Source organism: Brachypodium distachyon, chromosome 2, assembly GCF_000005505.3.
Source record: "Brachypodium distachyon strain Bd21 chromosome 2, Brachypodium_distachyon_v3.0, whole genome shotgun sequence".
NCBI classification, from domain to species: domain Eukaryota; kingdom Viridiplantae; phylum Streptophyta; class Magnoliopsida; order Poales; family Poaceae; genus Brachypodium; species Brachypodium distachyon.
In genome coordinates, this window is record NC_016132.3 from 2,067,193 (window position 1) to 2,089,467 (window position 22,275).

The window sequence follows — 22,275 nt, forward strand, 5'->3', positions numbered from 1 at the left end:
ACATGATACTGTCCAATTAAGTTACTATTTCAGATCGACATGCAGGAGTTTTGTACACGTACTGTTGCTCTGGGTTCAGCTGTGCTCGGCATATATTGCACCGAACCTTAATTCTCACGCTGCTCATTTGAGTAGATCCCACCTTGTATCCTCTAATTTCAATTTCGTGACGCAATTTAGCCTATTTAGGGGACTTCTTTTTTTACAAATTTACTTCATTTAAGCAAACTTTTGACACTAATTGTCACATTCAGTATTTATTTCCTCACTTCCGACGAATTACGACATCAGGCGCACAAGTTCAGTCCCAGGCCGTGCAGTGGCTTGTGGCTGCGGTGAGGCATTTCGTCGAGCAGCCAGCAGGCGTCGTCCATGCGGCCGGACGACTCGTAGAATCGCAAAGATCGCCAGGACAGCAGATGAAGATCATGCGCATCACGCTATTTGAGCCGGTACTTTCAGTAGCAAGGTGACTGAGGCACGGGACAAGGCCCCGCAGCGATGGTACGTGTTGCCCTGTCCTAGCAAACTGCTCTGAATTCCCCTGTTTCCTGCTGCCTCCTTTTCCTATGCCATGCATACCTGTGTTCTATTCTTTTTGCACCCAAACAGTTCATGCATATTTGTAAGTTGTGCTTTAGATATGTTTGGCTATATATATATATAGCCACACACGTTGTAACATACAGACGGTATATGAGGAAATTAGTGGCTGCAATTTATTATATATTAAATGTACATGACGGGGCAACAAAAAAGATAGGAATGCTAGAAAATTTCAAAAAAAAGCAAAACATCTGCCCATTTGCTTCGCTAATCGGACGACAATGGACGCTTAGGATCTTCCATACGATCCGTGTGGTGGTTGCCCCTCGTGCCTGGCCTCTTCCGACCTGAGTCTCCCCCTTTCCGAAGACCTTCCCAACCCCTTCCCCTTCCTGTTCCCTGTCTCTCTCCGACTCTCCCTGACTCACACCTCCGCCCCTGATCGCCGCCACCCGCCATAGGCGTCTCCCAGAAGAGTCAGCGCTCTTCCCCTGAGGCCCTGGCCCCCTGCTTCATCTCTGTTGCCAATCTAGACGAGTACCCCCCCCCCTCCCCCCCCACACCGCGGCGCCCAATCCTTGGACCTAATCCTCTCGCACCATTACTCTGTTCAGATCAATCGGTGCAGAGCACGGACGAGGACGAAGGTGCGGAACACGACTTCGTCAGTCATTGTTCCTCCTGATGCCTCCCTGATCCCTCCCAACATTACTTGCAGCAGCCCCACTGGTGCTTTGCCCTCGCATCGCATCGTTTCTGTTCAGATCGGTGCAGAATGCACCTTCATCGGATCCGATTGCTCGACCTCGCAGTCCTCTGCTGTCAACTTCTCCCTCATACAACACAGTATTCTTGAGGTAGACTTTCTTCCCATGGTTATGGCAGCAAAATTTCAGATTACCTTTTTTTTTTTATCTCAAGTCATGACCCGTGGATTGTTGTTACATGTTTCTGTAGAGATAGTGTTGCATTGTTGCATTATATTAGCTGTTTCTGATAACCAAATCACCTGTCTTAAAACTAAATTAACAAGTCACGGCCCCCGTCTACTCGGTGTTCTGGTGTGCTTTCGGTTTTCTTTCAAGCGGAGGAAGAAGATGCAGGTTCGAAGTAGCAATTAGAATGTCAGTTTCATCTATAGTACTCTTTATTTTATATACACAGTACACTACCAGTTCTCTTCCTTGCCTATTTTTTTTGACCGAAAACTGTAGGGGAAACCCCTATTATTCTCTTCCTTGCCTAGAGACACGGCTACTAAAAGATCTCAGAATAAAACAGGCAGGTTTGTGCACTTTCTTCATTGTGGTTATGGCATCTTCAATTGTTAAGTTTTTTTTTTCTAGAACTAGCCCCGGCAATTAAATAAAGATTTAAGGTGTAAGTCATCTTTTCCACTTTCAAGTGATTCCACTTGAGTCATGCATGTTACTAGGTTATCATATTCTACCCCAACTACTCGACAACATGTGAGCTAGCATAAAATGGAAAAGATGTAATTAACACCAAAAAATTATGACCTGCTCTTCTATTGATATTTTATTTGTGCTACCTGCTCTTCCATTTATGTTTTATTTGTTCAGAATAGATTATGATATTTATATAAGTACAGATGGGTAAACGCTCTCATGTAATTGCAGTATTAATCTATCATTTATTATTAGTTGGCTATACGTGTTGTGTGCCTATGCAATATTTTTTGTTTGGTTTTTTTAGCTTCGGTTCCTTTGTCTGCTAAAACAGTGGGTAATGGTATGATAGCACATACAAGTGCTTAGGTGACTGTCATGGTATGTAATACACAACACATGACACCATAGAAAGCGTAGCACAGAACTGAAACAATTACTTATTACCTCACCGTCATGGTGGATGCAATGGACTTACAGGTTTTTACTAATTTTTTATAAAACACCTATGTTAGCACCAAAAATACACCTGACATTTAGACCAACGCTCTTGACAATCTACTTAACCGCATAGATTAGGTCATCAGGCTCGCACATGTGTGTGGTCCCCGTGCTAGATTAATTACATCAAACAATTGCTTTTAACTCCCACGCTTGAGAGCTCTCTTTATTTGAAAAAATACATATCAAGAGGTGCATCTACAAGTTTCAAATATCTCCAAACAATCTCTTTGTTGGGAACACACTATGCATTTGTACATTTTCATGAAAATATGCTTTCATTTGCAGGGAACAGAAAAGTGGTGGTCTACATCAGCAAAAAAATGCAGCTAGCCAGCTACTATGTAATATTCTAAATCATCATAGTGTCATATTTGTGAATCCCTTGAAACTTATAAATGCACTATTTAAATAAAAATAAAAGGATCGCTAGAGCTTAGGAGCCAAAAAATCCTCTCAAGGCACACCACATCTGGTAAAGCATGTACGTTGGCTTTCTTCGTTGATGTGTCAGGTTATCTCTTTTTTCTGTCCTTCAATCTTCCTATACAAAGTTTCCTCGAATGTTTGCTTTATGTACAAAAGAATCACTAGAATTGTTTAACCATATCTGTCAACTGATCGGACACTTTCTGTTTCTGTTAAGGAAGGGCTGACATACAAAGTGTTGTGTGTAATTGTGTATATGAGCAACTGTGTGCTTAGCTCCCAAGATACAACACCACCAGAGGTAAAAACTGCATCATGTTTATTATCTGTAGGTGAAGTCATGACTCAGATTTAATGTATTGCAGATAAAAGAAATTGAAAACTTCAAAAGGCAACTCTGGGGTAATTTGTCTTTCGTTTCGAATTATGCATGAGTACACTCACAACAATAAGTTCGGCTTCATCAGAAGTTTTTCTTGATACAAAAAACATGTCGGGTTGATATATACATTAGTCAAGTTCTGCAGATGCAAAATAAATTACTTTAGTTTATACAGGAAAATAGAAATAAAGTGTTTTCTTTGAAGGCTACCATTTCTTATAGTTGCGCATTCAAGTTTAAGCTCCGACGTAAGATTTTGCTTCGGTTGGTATCCCAAAGAAGATCTATTGAGCTGAGAATGCCATGTGTTGTTACACTTGAGGTTGCAATCTATTATGTATTGTGTATTTCATGCTTTACCTAGCTCTATTGTGCATTTCTTATGTATTTTTTATTATTATAAATGAACCCAAAACCGAGTACCTTTCACATTCCTGCCTTTTTTCTGTAACTTCGATTCTATTGATTATATATGTTTGTTCAGAAGGTTAATACCTTGCTCAATGGATTATATACATAACAGATGTAAATAGTATCCTGTTCTTATTAAACTTGGCAACTTTAATGATATTTGGCAAGAATTTGCTTGCGACCTCCTACAAAACTACCCATCCCTTTTTCCGGACAAGCTACTCATTTCATGATTTGAGCATAGAGAATAGCAATGAAGTTGTATGTATGTTCTATACCACAGTTCATGCGTTGTTTGATGAAATTGGCAAGTTTTTTTACTAGCACTTCTAAAAAATGTTTCAGCATATGTGTCGGCAGCTTGGTTAAAGATGAAGCTGGCCCATTTTCCTGTAATAGCATTGAAAATTATATAATTCTTCTTGGGTTCAATTTGCTTTTATGTAAAAATCATGATATGGGTAAGCTTTAGCACTTGCTCCGCATGTCTACAAATAGTTTTTTAATCTCTTTCGAGAGTTTACAAATTATTCATATCATGGAATTAGCACAAAAAACATTCTTTAAGTGTTCCCTTTTATAAGATGTTTTTTTCAACCATGCTTTGGAACTTAGCACGTTGGTTTGGTTTGTTCCCGGGGTAGACACTAAATCATTTGTTTACATTCATAAGGAATTATTTTACTTTGATTTTGCCTTCTGGCTTGGAGATTTAACATGCATTTTTCTTTCCGGTTACTTGGGAAGGCAAAAGGATGAGTTGGATGTTGTCATGTCAATTATGAATATTTGCATTCAATCTTAATGCTTTTTAAACTTCACATTTATAGCTATAATTATTTACAGGTGAATTGCATGTATATGTGGTCATCTTCATTATCTACTTGGTACAGAGGTAATATATGATCATCTTCATCAGGCACGGTTGCAAAGAACTCGCCATGGTGTGAAAACTCACCAACTGGATAGCAAGGGCGTAAGTACAACAGTACCTATTGGCTACCATTTTCTCTTTTTGCAAACATAGATGATTGTGCATTTAGAGTTGTGAATTAGTTTGTCCATGGAAACTGTTTTATGCTATCCATGATTTGTTGTAAGTCCATTCCCTAGATTTCTTTATTCCTTTCGAAGTTGCATGTACCAAAGAATTTGTTGTAGAAATTGGACGAAAATATTTTAATCAAGTGCATCTGCAATTTCTTTGTAAAAGAAAACAAAGCTCTAATTTTCCCTTGCTATTATTGCTCTTCCAATTTAAACCGACCGCTGGCAAATAGATACGGTATGTATTTCTCTTCTATTTAAAAGTTCTCAGGTGAGTCTGTCAATGTCACTAAGAAAATAGTTTTTTTACATCGAATTAAAAGAGATTTTGATGTGAATGGTGTGCAGATTAAACAACTGCGGAGCTACTTCTGTAGATGACCAGTCACGTGAGAGTAGAAAGAAATGTCAATAAAGAGTGGAAAGAATCAACCATTTTTTCTTGATTATCAGGTTTATTGATTAATTCAAATCTTGAAGTTTTAATCCATTTTCCTGTATGCCAAAAAGTACGAGGTCTGTTGTTTTCAATTTAAAATTGAAATAATGAGCACTAAAGGTACTGCCCTCGCATTTGTGAGGGCCGCTGGACTAGTTAATGTAAGAGGAATTGTTTGGTTAGAAGGAATTGAATTTTAAGAGAGACCAACTTCCACCATTTAATAACAGTGGGAGATGTGTGAATTTGTAGAGAATTGTTTCGTAGAAATGATCTCAACCGTTGATCCCATCCCGTACAAACAAGTGATGAGACTAAAAATCAATTACCACATCTAATATCCTTTAAACTCCCTCCTCTAAATTTTCAGTCCTCTTTCCTGATATTGCCAGCCAAACATGTTGTATATGTCTATTTTGTTGACTAATAGCTAGATAAATGTTGGCACGCTAAAAAAATAAAAATATAAATGAATATTGGTTCCAGCCGTAGCATTTGAATTTTAAAGGACATAATAATTACGTACCTGACTATATCGAGTGTGTAATCAATTTTGATTGATCTCACCGTAATTGGAATCATCCTAAGTTTTCTTTCTACCATTATTGACACTTTTAACCCTGCATTTCCTTTTTATTTTCCCATGAAAGAGAGAGACATAGATTTGTTTATTTGAGAGGACGATATAGATTTATTAATCAAACATGTTACTCCGTAGTACAATACTCTCTTTGTTCCTAAATACTTGTTGCACTAAAACAGCGACAAGTATTTAGAAACGGAGGAAGTAGGTTGCACTAAAACAGCGCCAAGTATTTAGTATTTAGGAAACCGGTCATGAGCTATGAAGTTGGGTACAAACAGGCCGCGCGTTGCATGTTGACGATAACGAGCCAGGCCTCACGCGGGCCGTGCGGCAGGAGGCCAAACTGGGCTGCGAAGGCAGAGATGGGTTCCCTTGAGGCCCATGGGCTGAACATTGGAAGTGGTTCCCCAGTCCGGGACGTTGACAGAAGAGGCTCCCTCGGCGCATGGGATGACCGACGGCCGCTGTTTTTACGGAGTAGAAAATATGGTTAACACAAACTATCCGATATTGTAACAGAAACCTTGGCACAAGGTAGCTAATGGAGAAGGAAAATTGCAAGACAAACCGATCCATCTGTCAAATCTGTTCAAAGGAGAAAATTGCCGAGTTGACCTATCATATAGTGATATATATAGGGTCGGCTGCTGTATCTAAAATAGCGTCAACAACAAGAAGAGCAGCAGTTGAAAAAGGTATGCACCATGCTACTCGAGCAGGTATACTTCTACAACTCGTGGTTGGCACATTTTGTGTTCTACTGTCTGTTATAATGTTTAATGTCCCATTAGCTTGGGGATTAGTTCTGGCAAGACGAATGGGAGAATAACAAGGTACTCGGATATACATAGTGTAACCTCAATGAAGGAATGTCCCAGGGAGATATGGCTAAAGACCCATTGCCGATAGTATGTGATCCTCTGTGTTAGCAATTTCTTATGGATTCTCCAATTTCCCACTGCCTCCTTTTCCTACATATACTTGCGTATGGCTGAAGTTATGCTATCTCATAGCTAGGTATACATATATACAGTATCTGTTCTTTGGATCGATATACTCTATTTGGCAATGCCATACTCTTGGCTATATATACCCACACCCACAGGAGCACTGCTAGGCTGGCATGTGGATGTGGTTGCTATGCAGGTAGTAATACATCCACTCGTTAGAGTAATTATTCCGATCCAACTTTTCCACGGTGAAATTAAACTACTCTTCTTCTTAAAGACTCAAAAATTTAGGATCGGAGGGAGGAACTAATAGAGATAATAGTGAAAAAGATTTTTTTTTTAAGAAAACACAGTACAAACGCAGATGCTCAGAAACACGCACGTGCACTGAGCAGGCAAATCTTGAGGTTGATGAAGTCATCACATGTGTCGGGTACGCCACTCCCACTCAAAGGACAACGTTGGTTAAATCCTGCAATAAATCTAGGAAATGCAATCACCCACATCAAGTTTAGGATTTGAACCGGGTTGCTAGTTTTGCCACAAGGAACTAATCACGCTAGTGGAAAATATATTGGTTCCTTTGCATCCAGATTAGCAAAAATCCGTGACGTACTCCGTGAGAAGAATGCTCTAAAAACTGCGGTTCGGTGAAATCACTCTTGAAATTAAGCCGAGCCTTGTGGGGCTGGTATAGCTAGACCGCCAAGGACAGGTGTACATGACCCTTCCGTCATGTTGATCCATGCCTGATAGGATACGGTACGCAGCGCTGTCTCTCTCTCCCTAGCTAGCGCCTTTGCACTGCTCGATCCCAAGCAGGCCGCTGACGAGTGAGCAGCCACTGGAGGATGAGGCGCGTCGCCATCGCTGGAGAAGAGACGCGCAATGGGCAGTTTCAAGCCGAGCGGCGGCAGGGGTAGAGGAGGGAATTAGTGTTCGATGTGCGTTCAGTGTGGATCAGCTACAGTTTCGGTCGGAATCCCATTGCCTCCTTTTCCTATGAATGTATGGTTTACCACCTACATGCCACTGTAACACACAGATACAGTAGTTCACACACACATGTGCAACCTTATTTTTTTGCATACAGTGATCGATGTTGGCTCTACATATATATAGGCCACACATGCATATGCATATGGCCGGTACCAGAGAAACCGGCTCCAACTGAAATGTAGTTATTACTGGCTTGGCATGCAGTTGGCATGAAGTGATGAAGAGACAGTGGAATTTTCCGGCATTTAGCTCCCGTGATCCGGTGCTTCCTATAGCTCAAACATCATGAAAATCAATAGCGCTATTATACATCCCAACACTACAGAAATTATCACAGTTAAAAAATTGAAATTGAAATCCCAGTGTTTTTTTTTGTCCCACCCGATATAAACTTCGTCTCACCCGGCAGCAGCATTAGCATGATAGCCGAGGATTCTGTTGCTGGGCTCTGAAGACAGAATGCATCGCTGGGCTTCGAAGGCTCGGTCAGGCGCCGCGGGCCGGATGTGGAAGCATGTGGACGGACGGCCGAGCTGTGGCCGAGTGGAGCACGCAGAGGAGCACGAGACGACCAACGGCGGCTGACCGGAGAAATTTCTGGGTCCGGCCAGGCAGGGCCAGTGGACGCGCGGAGAAGAAGAAGACTCCAGGCGGGTCTACGTGCCAGAAGGACACCGGGAGGCCTGGCCGTCGCTAGTCTCGCACCCGGCGGTGATGGAATTCGCCAAAACCAATAGAGAAACTGATGAAATAAATGTGCAGCATGCTATCAAGCCAGAACACCCAAGGAATATGACAGGGGTGTGCCCAAAGAACAGCCGGTGATGCTACACGAGCCTCTAGGCTAGCCATTTCCGGCCTCTGAATTCCCCTATTTCCCTCTGCCTCCTTTTCCTATGTATACCCTGCGTAGGCTCAAGTTGTGCGCACATACAATTCATGCATATGCGATCTCATATGTAGTTACAATAGCTATCATGTGGACAATATATTTGGCTATGGAATACTCTTGGCTATATATATAACCATGTATCCGTATGGCCAGTACGAGTGACCAGCTCCAATTAATCTATTTACTGCTAGGCTTGACATGTGGTTGGTCAGTAGGTTGCAATACAGGTACTCTTGCTAAAAATCGAACTTGCCATGGCGGAATAAAATTACTCTTCTTGGGTAATAAACTAATAGTACATATAGGAGTGGAAAAGGTATTGGTTCATTAGCATCCGAATTTAAAGAACATGCATAAACGCCTTTTGTTACCACTTTACACAAATAGCTAGCTGCATTTGTGAGGCGGTTCACTTTAATTTGAATTGCGTTCCTCTGCTTGGCTCAAAGGCTTGAGACAGAAAAAAAAATCTATGGGACAATCTCGTCCTCGTTGCCGAAATTTTAGCGGAACTTGAGTCAAATCTTAGTAAACCGGAATAAACTAAAACATTAATGAAATTTGTTTTCTTAATTTCCACAGCCTGAGCATGTACAGGTCGGTTCAACATCCAATATAATCCACTAGTATTGCTTAGGAATTAGGGAGATTTTGTGCCACAATTTAACTCATACTCCGTACTTGCTAATTTGTAGCAGCGATTTGTATACTATTGCAGATTCAGAGGACGACGGAGTTCTTTCTTTCTAATTTTGGTACTGTAATCATAATATAGGAGCACGGATCGAGATATATCAGGCGAATGCATGGGATGGCCTAAGCTAAGCTCCACGGCCAGAGCCCGGCAGATACACCTGCAGAGCCTGCGGCCACGGGTGAAGTCTTGCGAACCGAGTCATTGGGACATGAGTCCTATCGCAGAATCGTCGGGCTTGTATTTGCAGGAATTACTTATGAGCAAAATCATCAGTCTTGTGTTCTCACCAAGGTGTCATAAAAGAGCTCTATAATAAAGCAACAAGATATCTTGAGCCCATTTTTGGGTGAGGCTTGGTAACTGATATCCCGTTGCCTCTCAAACCTATAGATCTACTACACCTATGTTTGTGCCCTTAAGATCTTAACATATAACATCAACAACAATATGCACTTCTATTTGTTCTAGGTGGAGAAAGTGGGAACTAAAAATTGTGATTTTGAGTTTGAGCCCATTTTCAAAAAGAAAGAAGTAATGGAGGATATGCAAGTATATATAGTAAGATATTAAGAAGCTAGTGTGATTTTGAGGACCTAATATGAGAATTCTTATGAGATTGTAGATGATCAAAAAGAGGTTTGTTTTGGTGTTGGCGGAGGATGTGGGATTAGTTGTTTGATGCAGAAAGTGAAGTTGTGTGCAACTCCATATGCATGATGGCTCTGTCTCACTCACTATTTATTTGCCAAGGTGCACCTACCAGTGGCCCTGAAGTAATATATTCAGGTTAAATGCAAAGAAAATTGCTCTTCTGCCTACACTAGTACCTTCATGTAATCTACTGTGTCTAAATGAGTAACTCCTATTAATCCCTATGTCAAGAATACTAAGGAAAGCAAACACATGGCATACCAATCGATGAAATGTGCTCAACGCACAAATTTAATTAAGCGATGACAATTTTTTTGTCTGCCTTCACCCAGGAGCAGCAGTCGTTGGGGTTTGGGCTCGAGAGCAGACCTAGAGATGGATCGAGTAAACCAAGTGGCCAGTCCGGGACGTTGAGGACGACGCACAGAGACGAAATGAAGCATCGTTGCGGATGATGAACGGCGCGGCGGCTGGTCGTCAGAGATGTCATTTTCTCGACCGGAGGCCGGGGCGCGGTGAACGGAGAATGAGCTAGAAGGTGACGGACGGCGACGGCTTTCATGTCCTTGTACGCCAGTTGTTCGGTGAACTCTTGCAACCGGAGTTAGCTCGGGTAAGCGGAGTCAAACCAGCCTATCTCGTTCAGTTTGCTGCTCAACATTCTTATACTGGTCTTTGATGTTAGATGATACTCAGCATGAAATTCTCGATACCTCCCAAGCTTATATTATCCATGATTTGTGACAGCCCCACGATAAATCAATGTCACCAAATTTGTGTGCATACATGCTAGCTAGTGCAAGTGCAATGTTGAAAAATAGCAATGCATACTTGAGAATATTTTGGACCACTCTGGATAATTGGAGAGTGTTGGGAATTGGTTATGTATATTTGAGAAGATTTTAAAATAGTTTGGATTATTAGAGGAGAAGATATTTACAAGGAGCCATCTAGTGTTATGAGAGAGGATATGAATATTTTAGAAGGCTTGAAAGGTTATTTAAAGAGTGTTGCAATTTACCATGGCAGGACCTAGTTAGGGTAGATTTCAAGAATAAGTTAGAATTCTCTAAAACTAGGATACATGTAAAGTATTCTAGAGAATTGTAATGGGATGTACCACATCGTCTTGTACAAGTATAAATAGGGACGCTTCCCACCTTATAGGTGTACCACAATCACCACAAGTAGTGTATCACCACACAAAGTAGAGAAGTGAGCTATCATGGTAGAGTTGTGTGCAGGGTAGCCACTAAAGAGAGTGTTGTATCAACATTGAAATAGTGAATAAAGTGTTAAGTTCCCACAAGTTTGATATCCCAAGTAGTGTAGTGTGCAAAGGTCCTTAAGAGTGGGTGTTAGGGTCGCACACATGTCCACAACACACTTGGTGCATCATGAGCTCCTCCTCACCACTATCAATCGGTATATAACCAATCCCTATATATAGCTAGGTTCTATGGGTTTAACTCGGAGGAGAGAGTGGCTCAAGAAGAACAGAAAGTTGTAGTTAACATATATAGTAGAGGTAAATGCACCCGCGGTCCTACTATTATTGACCCTGTGTCAGTTTAGTTCTAAAATTATGAAATTGCACACCGAGGTCTTAATTTTATTAATTGCAGCCGTTTCTTCCGCTCCTCTTCCAATCCGTTTCATTTCGATTTCAAAAGAGTTTCATTCATAAACTTCTCACATTCAAATTTAAAAGCAGTTTCATTTCAATTTCAAAAGAGTTTCATTCATAAACTTCTCGCATTCTCCTCCCACAATCAAGGAGGGGAGCAAGCTCTGCCGTCCGTGGTCCGCCCCTGCTCCGCCGTCTTCCTCCTCTGCTCTGCCCCTCATTGCCAGCGACAACCCCTCCTCCAATCGCAGTGGCCGTCAACGACCAGTCCCCTCTCTGCCGTCGGACGCCAGCGACCCTCCTCCGACAGCAACAGGTGCACATCAACAGAACTATTGGTATTCATCAACCGGGAAACCCAGCGAACGCCAAAGCACTCTGCGCGGTCTCAGCTGGAGCATCACTGTTAATAAGTCTAAGTCTACAGAGTTTTGGTTGGCAAGAAATCCCACATGCCATCACTGTCAATAAACAAGGACTCGTTTTCCTTTGTTGATGTGATCAACTTCAGCTCCAGTTCAGCGCTCAATGGACCTCCTGGCTCGCCCATCTCTTTCGGGGCATCAAGAAGCCACCAAGTGCTCTAGTGACTGCTAACTGACCATTCAAATTGCCACCATATATCGACATAGCCACCTAGTGATTCTACACCTTTTTTCTTTCATTTAAGGCAGAAAGTCCTGTGGTCCTTGGGCATTTCAATTGCGGCACCACGCCGAGAAAGGACTGCTCAACAATCACCAGCATTAGCAACTAGAGAAGACCTGCACAAGAGATGCTAATGACGATTAGCATTGCTAATCACTTGGTATCATCCAACAATGAAGCAACTTACAGTAGAAAGTACTGCAAAACTCTAATTTTTTTGACATTCTGAATATATTATTTTTGCCCAAGAGGACGTGTTTCTGCCCAACCCAGGCCTACTCGGTTAGTTGCTTTGGCAAGAAAATGTTCATAAGTTCAATGGAAGTTCACACCATCAATTGCAATGCATAGACGGCTCAGAATCTGGACCTCCATTGTTGCTATATACAAGTCGTCAGCATCCTATCGGTAGTTCTCACCGTGCAATTGGTGCAAGTCATTCGCAGTCTCCTTCACGATACAAAACCCACAAATAAGGAAGAACCAATACTCTCATATCTGACACGTGACAAGTAGCTCGATTCATACTCTTCCGTGAGAAAGAAACTAAAACCACTACTCCGAGAAAAGATGAGGTATATGTTTCCATCTCCTACGAGTGTCCACAAACTACTAATTCCCTAGAGACGTCTTGCAAGTTGCAACGCAGCGCAGACATGGTAGTCAAGTAGGTAAGAATGCAAGCATACCAGACGATAGATGCCGGAGTTAGCAACAGCGTAGCTTGATCCCATGGTTTGAGAGCCAGGTGGCGCGCCCAGATGGAATATTGTCACTGATGTACAGATACAAGGCGGCGACGATCTACAAGGCTTCATGCTTTTCTCCCATTTCCCAGCGCCTCCTTTTCCTAACTTTTACATACAATTGTTGGTACGTGTATACATGCATACATACATATACATTTGGCACCGTACGTGATCAATACATCCAAGGTTGTGTGCTAACTTGGATTGGATCTGTATGTGTTCTTATGCTTCCGTTGCTACAGCCAGCATATGTGCTAGAATCTAGATATATAAAGTAGCTAGGGATGGTGTTAATGCCAGATATGCATGTGCAAATTGACATGATTCGTACAAAGAAGCGTACGTCCTTCTAACTTTGCTACTAATGCAGACTGCAAGAAAGGTACTGTATTTATACAGCGGCAGCACCATTAACATCACACATAAGGCTTATTAGGCCCACAAAAATAGAATATTTTTTATATAATTAAAGAGGGCTAGTTCTCGTTTTGATCCTGTACATTGCGGCCGGTTGCGTGGTTTGGTTTTTCCCATCTCGACCGTCGAAGGAAACAAAAGCACTACATGACCAGCTTCGGATCAATCACTACATCCACAGTATAATTTGCAAATTCTAATAGCTTGCAGAGATGCTGCGGTCTATTGGATGTGGAATGTCTTGGGAAAGCATATGCATGCAAAGGCATCAAATTGATGTCACCACACACCATGTCTTAGTTTTGGATGCACACGTACTGTTTAAAAAATTCACCTTCTGGAATCTACTCCTCCAATGATCCCCAAATTTCCTTGGCTAGCCTTTTTCTTAGAAGCAACTAGCTTGGTCCTACTTTACTTGATTGCTCCTGAACCAATTGTATTTTTAATCTCCTTTTTTTGCGGGTAATTGTATTTTTAATCTCCATTAGTTTGTATTATTTATTTTCAAAAAGACGAGTAACTGCGGCCTCTGCATCGATTGATGCACACAACCGTTGTATTGTTAAAGCATCCATCAATGTATCATTCTTAAAAGTTACATAAAAATGGAAAAAAAGAAGACAATACAATCATCCATCTTGAAGCTAAGACTGCACGCCACCCAAACAGGTAATTAAATAAGGCACATCTCCAGTGTGGATAAATCGGGTCCTGCAATCATGCTGACTTCACTTGGACTTATTGGAAAATAAACATTTTGCAGGGTTTGCAAAACACAAATGTGCATATCGATCAGCTGGACCATTTGATATTTTGTGCTGGAGTAAACACTGGTGTTAGGAGTGCTTAACAAGATAGTGTTAATTATCACTTAACTACACAGGAATTAAATAATTAATATGGTGAAGAAAATAAACTAATTAACTGGGGTGGTTGTAATCTTTGTGGTATTCTCAAGGAACCGATGCTAGTCTCAACAACAGCGTACCCGCATATGCAACAATAGCCTGCTCGCATATGGACTCACTGTTTGAGAGCCAGGTGGTGCGCCAAGGTGGAATGTTGTAACTGATGAACAAATACGGGGTTGCGGCGATCCTCAAGAATTGAGGTTTTCTCCAATTTCCTGGTGTCTCCTTTTCCTACGTATACGGAGCCACAGAATTGTTGTTACGTCCACCCGTTCTGAAGCACATGTACAGTAGTTTTTGGCACTCTCTAACACATTTGCGTACGGTTGTATACTAACTTGGATGGGATGTGTATATACTCCCTCCGTCCCACATTAAGTGACTCAAATTTGTCCAAATATGAATGTATCTATGCTTAAAAAACGTCTAGATACATGTAATAATAGAGCTCTTCTACTGTACCCTCTAATTAATTCAGACCGTTCATTTCATTAGATCTAAAGGCTCAGATTACTTGCTACTCCTCGATACTCCAATTTGATTGTACGGAGTATCAACTCAACACCCGATGGAGTATCAGAACACAGGGGCAAAAACGTAATTCAAGGAGCGATATAATCAAGAGAGAGAAAAAGAAGTTGCTGCCGGTCAGCCGGTGCCGGCAGGGAGGAGGGCGGCGGCCGGTGCGCGCAGTGGTAAGGGCGGCGGCGCAGCCTGGGAGGTGGGTGGGCAGGCGGCTTGGGAGGAGCGGCGGCCGCCGGGGGGCAGGGAGGAAGCTGCGTGCGGGCGGCCTGGGAGGAGCGCGGGCAGGGAGGGAGGCGCGACGCGCTGGCAGGGAGGTGGGTGGCCGGCGCGGGTAGGGACGTGGGCGGCGGCACGGTTTTAGGGAATTTTTTTGTTTTTTGCATAATGTGAATTGTCTAAAATGCCCTTGCCTAATACTCTGTTTAGTCCTGTGGAGTATCAGGTACCGTAGAAAATGTCTAATAAAAAGTCACTTAATATGGGACGGAGGGCGTATATGTCTTATTCTACTTCCTTCGCTATAGCTAGCCAGCATATATCTAGCCTACTTGTGTGCTAGACAAACTGGGAAATGGTATTAATATGCCATGTGCAAAGCAACATGATTCATAAAAAGGAACGTCCTTCCTTCTAACTTTACATCACGCATGAGTATATATTAGGTCCGTAATATATCAAGGCTAGATCGAGGACATATGGAAGCCTTGATGTACCGTATTGCTTAGGTCGGGGTGATTGCTGCCCGGCGAGATGCATATCCTCCAACAAGTACTCCTAGTATGTTATACTGCATATATAACCGCAAATATCATCCGGTTACAATTGAGAATTAACCCTGTCTAACACTGGTATGGATCGAACAAGCCTCAACTCGTGCCTTCCATTCGTTGGGTGATTAATCACCATGAATATCAATGATTCAATTAGACCATATACAGGTTTGCATCTGCTTTTTCAAAAATTTGAAGCTTTGCCGATCTCAACATCTCATCAAAAGGTTGTATCAGTAGACACACCGGCGATTTTTTCCCCCACTCGCCCGCAACAATCATCAATTATCATGCTTCCATTTGAATCACATCGACATTTTTCCATTTTCTTGAACGTATGTAGCAATTAATCGTGCATGTAGATCTAAAAAACAATGCATGTTATGAATAGAGTAAAACATATATACTCATTGTCATTGAACTTGTCCCCAATACCCGCAAAAAAAGAACATTCTGAAAACTCAATTTAGTCATTGTATTATGAAAATCAAAACTTATGGTCCTTATATTTGACAAAATGTCTCACGGAGGGTCACTGTCCCTGTATTTAGACCATATTTGTATGGCGCCCTTGACAGCTCAGCAAATCTTTTCTGTTTTGGCTGCTGCGAAATCCCACGAGGCAGTTTGGGTGCGAGGAACTAGGGATTGGAGACGGGGAGGGAAATTTTGTGGGGCCTCGTGGGAAAATTCTTGTACAAACTGCCCAGCTTTATGATCCAAACGAGAGGCCACAGCCGATCCAAACCCTGCGCTACCAGCAAATTGCGTTTTACCTAATGAGCCGATAAAGGGCATTCTTGTCTGATCTCCAGCTAATCGAACCTTATCAGCCCGACGGGAAGCCAAGGCCACTCAAGATTGTGGTATCCGGCTTAGTCATGAGCCGTGCGCAGTGTGAGATTAATTCCTGATGCCTCCCAAGCATAGTATACAATTAATACTGATGATATGTTTCGTGGTTAATTTGTGTAACAGATTCAATTTCTGTGTGCGCTGGTGCAACTACATGTTCACGGTCGATGTATAAAGTCATATGTGCTTCTTTGCCACAAGTATATATAATATGTGTGGTGATACCTTCTTGGGTTTCTGAGAAGAGAAATTAAAGAATAAAAAGGTGTGCACATATCAAGTGAGATACGAGTGTGGTCTCATGAATGCAAAATGAGAGAGTTATGTGCAATTATAGAATCGAGGTACGTACTTTATGAAGGCTTTTATCTCTACCTTTTGTTTTATGGTGCTATGTGTGCATCAAGCTACCACTTTGCAGTGAATCTTACTCACATTAGAGGAGGGAGGGAAGGAATAATGAAGCGGCTGGTTTAAGTTTTGTGAATCCTTACTCGCAAAAAGTAAATGGTTTTATGAATCCTTACAATTAAGGACAAAGAACTTATGGTAGCTAGGATTGCAAGAAATTGGAGCAGTAGCTAGAGGATATATTTAGAATGAAATACACCACTGGTTCATAAACTCGGAGCGAATGCACGGTTTAGTAAACGAACTCAGAAAACACACACATAAATCCGTAAACTCGTATTAGTGTAACACTTAGGTCCAAAAACGGTTCAACGGGATTAATTTTGGCCACGTGGCAGCCACGTCAGCTTAAGCCAGGACCACGGGTTGCTGTTTGTTTTTTTTCGCAAAAATTTAACATTAATTCTCCGTGTGTTACTATTAAATTAGCAAAAAATTAACATAATTCTCTGCAGGTTGCTGTTAAATTTTTGCTAAAACTTTCCCAAGAAACCCCAACGGCTTTTGTGGAGAGGGTACGGTAGTTAAATAAGACATATCTCCAGTCTGAATAGATCAGGTCCTGCAATCATACTGACATACCTGGAAAATAAACATCTTCCAAGTGCTGGACCACTTTGATCTTTTACTTTGAGATATTTCGTAATGGAGTAAACACTCTGTTAGGAGTGCTTAATAAGATGGCATTAATTATTCATAATTCTTGTCTCAAATTTGTCCAAAAAGTGATGTATCTATTTCTAAAAAGTGTCTAGATAAATGTAAGATTTCGACAAGAATTATGAAGCGGAGAGAGTAATTAACTAGAAGGGAATTAAATAATTAATTTGGTTAAAAAAAACGAACAGATCAACTGGGTTGGATGGAAATTGAGCAGCTGTTGCATACATGTGTTTGGGGTACCGTGAAATCACTCATTCGTGCGTATCAGTTGAGTGAACATGAAGGCATGGGAAACAATCGATGCTTGTCAAAACAATAGCGTAGCTGCACTTTAACCCACGGCTCGAGAGTCAGGTGGCGCACCGAGATGGAATATTATCACTGATGAGAAAATGCGGAAGTCCGACGATCTCCAAGCCTATATGGTTTTCTTCCATTTCCCTATGTCTCCTTTTCCTACAAATACATACGATTTCTGTATATATGTGCATACATACAGTTCATTCATCCGGTCTCATATATATGTACGGTTGTTGTTGCCGCCGTACACATTCGAATAACTTGAATCAATGTGTGTATGTCTTCTTCTGCTTCTGTTGCAATTGCTTGCCAGCATATATATATATAGCCTGTGTACTACTCGATCCGTACTAGCTAGGAATGGGGTTAACATGATTCATAAAAAGAAGTCGTACGTCATCCTAACTTACAAACGAATAAGTTTTTTGTGGTGCCTTATTTGTATTATACCGTCGTTATTATGTTTTTTCTTTGTCCCAGGAAGTTTATCCGTGAAGTGAATACCATTATTTCTTCGAATAAAGAGGAGTAAATTTCACAAAACCATTTTTTTTTGTTAGGGTTTCATCGGGTTACAGTTATCACTAATAGTCTCACAAAACCACAGTTTTTGGGGCAAGCTGTCTCACAGAACCCAAATTAGGTAGATTAGGCCGTGTGATGGTATTTTTGACAGGTGGGACCCACTTGACATATGTCAAGTCAGACCCATTTCGTTGCCACGTCAGCTTCCGGACCCATTAAGGGTTATTTCTCTACCTAAATCGCCATCTTGGGTTGGGTCCGGGAGCTGATATGGCAACGAAACGGGTTGTTCGCCTGAGGTGGCGTGTGACAGGTGGGCCCCACTTGTCAGAAAAACCATTAAACGACATAATCTACCTGATTTGGGTTCTGTGAGACAGAGTGTCCCAAAAACTGTGATAACTGTGGCCCGATGAAACCCTAACCTCAGGAAGTGTGGTTTTGTGAAATTTACTCAAGAAAGAGAGCCATGTCGTTGATTCTGTACATTACGGCCGTTTGTGTGGTTCGGTTTTCAACGCTTCGAGTCACAACCCCATCTGGAGCGTGGAGGAAATACAAAAGCTCAATTCGGCCCATCTCGCGGAGGAAGGTGGACTGGGCCGCGGCCCGGCCTGGCTCGATTGCAGCGGGTAGTACACAAACACCGCCAATGCCTAGAGGCCAGAAGAGGCGTATCCTGTCGCATTTTTCTGTGAGCTCCAGCTCCCTGAGCAGGCCGCCGACGAGCTTCGTGCGAGGGTGGAGGAGCAACGTCGGCAGGTCAAGGGAAGCTGCGAGTGGGTAGCCACAGGAGGATGAGGTGCATCGCCATCTCTAAAGAAGAGACGCCCAATGGCAACCGTCAAGCCGAGCAGCGGCAGGGGCAGATGAGGGAATCAGTGCTCGATGTGCCTTCCGTGAGAAGAGAAAGTTTCCATGGAATTCCCATTGCCTCCTTTTCCTACATGCCACTGTTACACTTACACATACAGTTGTTTTCCCATCCTCCATTTGAATCACATCGACATTTTCCCATTTTCTTGAATGTATGTAGCAATTAATCGTGCATGTAGATCTCAAAAACCATGCATGTTTGTTGAATGATTTAATAATGGATAGAGTAAAACACACTCATTGTCATTAAAATTGTCCCCAATACCCACAAAAACGAAAGAAAATTAAACTTGTCCCAAAAACTCAATTTAGCTATTGTATTATGAGAATCGAGACTTATGGTCCTTATATTTGACATAATGTCTTACGTAGGGTCATTGTCCCTGTATTTAGACCATATTCGTATGGCGCCCTTGATAACTCAGTGACTCTCTTCTGTTTTGGCTGCTGCGAAATCCAGCCATGCAGTTTATGTGTGAGAAACTAGGGATTGGAGACGGGAGGGAAATTTTGTGAGGCCTTGTGGGAAGATTCTTGTACAAACTGGCCAGCTTTATGATCCAAACGAGAGGCCACAGCCGATCCAAACCCTGCGCTACCAGCAAATTGCGTTTTATCTAATGAGCCGATAAAGGGCATTCTTGTCTGATCTCTAGCTAATCGAACCTTATCAGCCCGAGCGCAGTGTGAGATTAATTCCTGATGCCTCCCAAGCATATATAGTATACAATACTGATGATATGTGACAGTTTCGTGGTTAATTTGTGTAACAGATTCAGTTTGTGTGTGCGCTGGTGCAACTACATGTCCACGGTCGACGTATAAAGTCATATGCGCTTCTTTGCCACAAGTATATATAATATGTGTGGTGATACCTTCTTGGGATTTTGAGAAAAGAAATTAAAGAATAACAAGGTGTGTACATATCAAGTGAGATACGTACGAGTGTGGTCTCATGAATGCAAAATGAGAGAGTTATGTGCAATTATAGGACTGAAGTACTTTATGGAGGCTTTTATCTCTACCTTTTTGTTTTATGGTGCTACGTGTGCAGCAAGCTACCACTTTGCAGTTAATCTGATGGCATTAACTGACAACGAAGGACAAAGAACTTACGGTAGCTAGGATTGCAAGAAATTGGAGCGGTAGCTAGAGGATATATTAATGTTCCAACATGGATGAGCTCGTTGAAGAACATGGATCATGTACCTTCAGTTTTAGTTTATGCCTTGCTTGACAAATATTTCTTTTTTCGCCTTCTCAATGATCGATCCGTTTGGTTACGTGCAACTCTATTGATAACAATGGAAATCATAATTAATCTCTTCAATTCTCTGCTGAAACTATGACACAAAAAAGCTTACATATATTCTATGAGCTGCTGTTAAAGTAGAAGGTTCTGGAACAACTGTCGAATTATGACACAAAATGACTGAGGTGCGGGAATTAAAAGGGCAAGCAGTGATGGTACGTGTTCCCTGTGCTAGCCAATTGTTCTGAAGAATGCCGCTGCAGGTCATAATGCGCTGCAGCAGCTGCGGCACGGTCGAGGAGGCGTCCGACGGCGGCGCGTCGAGCGGGACCGCAGCGGGAACAGCTAGACCTCAGTCCGAACTGACTTGCTCTTCCATTAGTTTGGCCAAACTTCTTCAGAACTGATGCTGCTAGTGCTTTTCGCCATGGATGGATGTAGCGCCCTTGCTGGGTTTGTTTTTCTTGAATTCGCAACCTGTTCACAGAAATTCAGATACGACTGGGGAAATGCAGTATAGGATACTCTGATGATTGAGAGCACTGGGGCAATGATTTGGGGCATTGAGGTTTTTGTTTAAATTTCATCCCTATTTCCATGTTTGTTTTGACTATGCTGATACTTGGTTGAATTTACGACATGTTTATAGTAGTTCTTGTTCACTTGTTCATAGAGCAGACATTTGGATGCGATTTTGGGGAAATGCAGAACAGAATGTACTCTGCTTGGAGCAGATACTTGAGAGGAAGAAAAAATGGGGACAGAAGTGTACACATGTCCATTTGTTCCAGGACAAAATAAGGATGTTTACAGACAAAATTTGAGTATCTCATCGAATATGCTATCAGTTTGCACGGGCCACTGGCGAGCCGCCGCAGAGAGCGGGCTAGCTGTTTGGGTCTCTGCCGTCAAAGATGCATGTGCGTGCCAAAGGCGTGGACTCGTCGTCACCATCTTGACGCCACCATCGATTCGAAATTACCACGCAACCCTTATCGCCCGGTATTTCACATAGTTCGCTCGCATGGACGGGATGGTACCGCTGGGCAACCTACCATCGGTGTCTAATGTTCTATATCTACAATAGCCAAAACCAAAAGAGATACAAACGAAAAAAGTGTGCATCATGCTATCCCGGCCGTTACAATATGAAGGAGTGCCACCCAGGTATGGCCAAAAACCCATTGACGGTGGTATGTGATCATCTATGCTACCAATTTCCTCCGAAATCCCTGATTTCCCAGTGCCTCCTTTTCCTACATATAATTGCACACGACTGAAGGCATGTGACATTATACATACGTACTGTAGTTTTCCTTTGGATCGATATATTTGGCTATATTTATATATATAATATAACCACAAGTTGCATATGGCCGGCACAAGCGATCCAGGTCCAATTAATATATTTACTGATAGGCTGACATATGGTTGGTACGTAGGTTGCAATGCATGTGCTTGTATCCGAGTGGACAGGAGTGGAACAGACATCAAATTGATGTCACCACACACCATGTCTTGGTCAACAAATTCACCTTTTGAAAATAATAATCTGCTCCTCCAATGATCCCCAATTTTCTGGAGCCGGATCCAGTGCCCTGACGTGGTGAAGGCACCGCATGCCCTGCGGCCTTCCATCCACCATCCACTGAGATCGAACGGCTAGCAGCCCATAACATGTAAAAATCCCACGAGCGCAACAGAGGAAGCAGCGGGCCTGCCGTCGCCGCCGCCGCCAGCGCGGGAGGAGGAGGAGAGCAAGCTCTGCCGGTCGCCCCTGGCTCCTCCGCCCCCGGTCTGACGG

General features: G+C 42.3%; 1 protein-coding gene across 21 annotated transcripts; it reads left to right on the top strand.

Moving 5' to 3' along the window:
* The first annotated feature begins 758 nt into the window (after window positions 1–758).
* Window positions 759–4,895, top strand: LOC104582490. Of its 21 annotated transcripts, XM_024460050.1 has the most exons (5): window positions 864–1,831; window positions 2,745–2,800; window positions 3,103–3,186; window positions 3,251–3,287; window positions 4,525–4,895. In XM_024460050.1, the coding sequence occupies exons 1-5, from the start codon at window positions 1,669–1,671 to the stop codon at window positions 4,575–4,577; spliced, it is 393 nt and encodes a 130-aa protein (XP_024315818.1). In that variant the 5' UTR covers window positions 864–1,668; the 3' UTR covers window positions 4,578–4,895. The 21 variants fall into 21 exon arrangements, 1 of the variants encoding a protein (XP_024315818.1); XR_002963954.1 differs by having other exon boundaries at window positions 759–1,193; window positions 1,265–1,403; window positions 3,103–4,895; XR_002963949.1 differs by having other exon boundaries at window positions 766–1,193; window positions 1,265–1,403; window positions 2,881–4,895.
* The last annotated feature ends 17,380 nt before the right edge of the window (window positions 4,896–22,275 follow it).

Coding starts and splice junctions, on each gene's coding strand:
- LOC104582490 (XM_024460050.1), top strand. CDS start 1,669: ATGTCAGTTTCATCTATAGTACTCTTTATTTTATATACACAGTACACT. Junction 1,832..2,744: donor TCTCAGAATAAAACAGGCAG/GTTTGTGCACTT, acceptor TTTCATTTGCAG/GGAACAGAAAAGTGGTGGTC. Junction 3,187..3,250: donor AAGATACAACACCACCAGAG/GTAAAAACTGCA, acceptor AATGTATTGCAG/ATAAAAGAAATTGAAAACTT.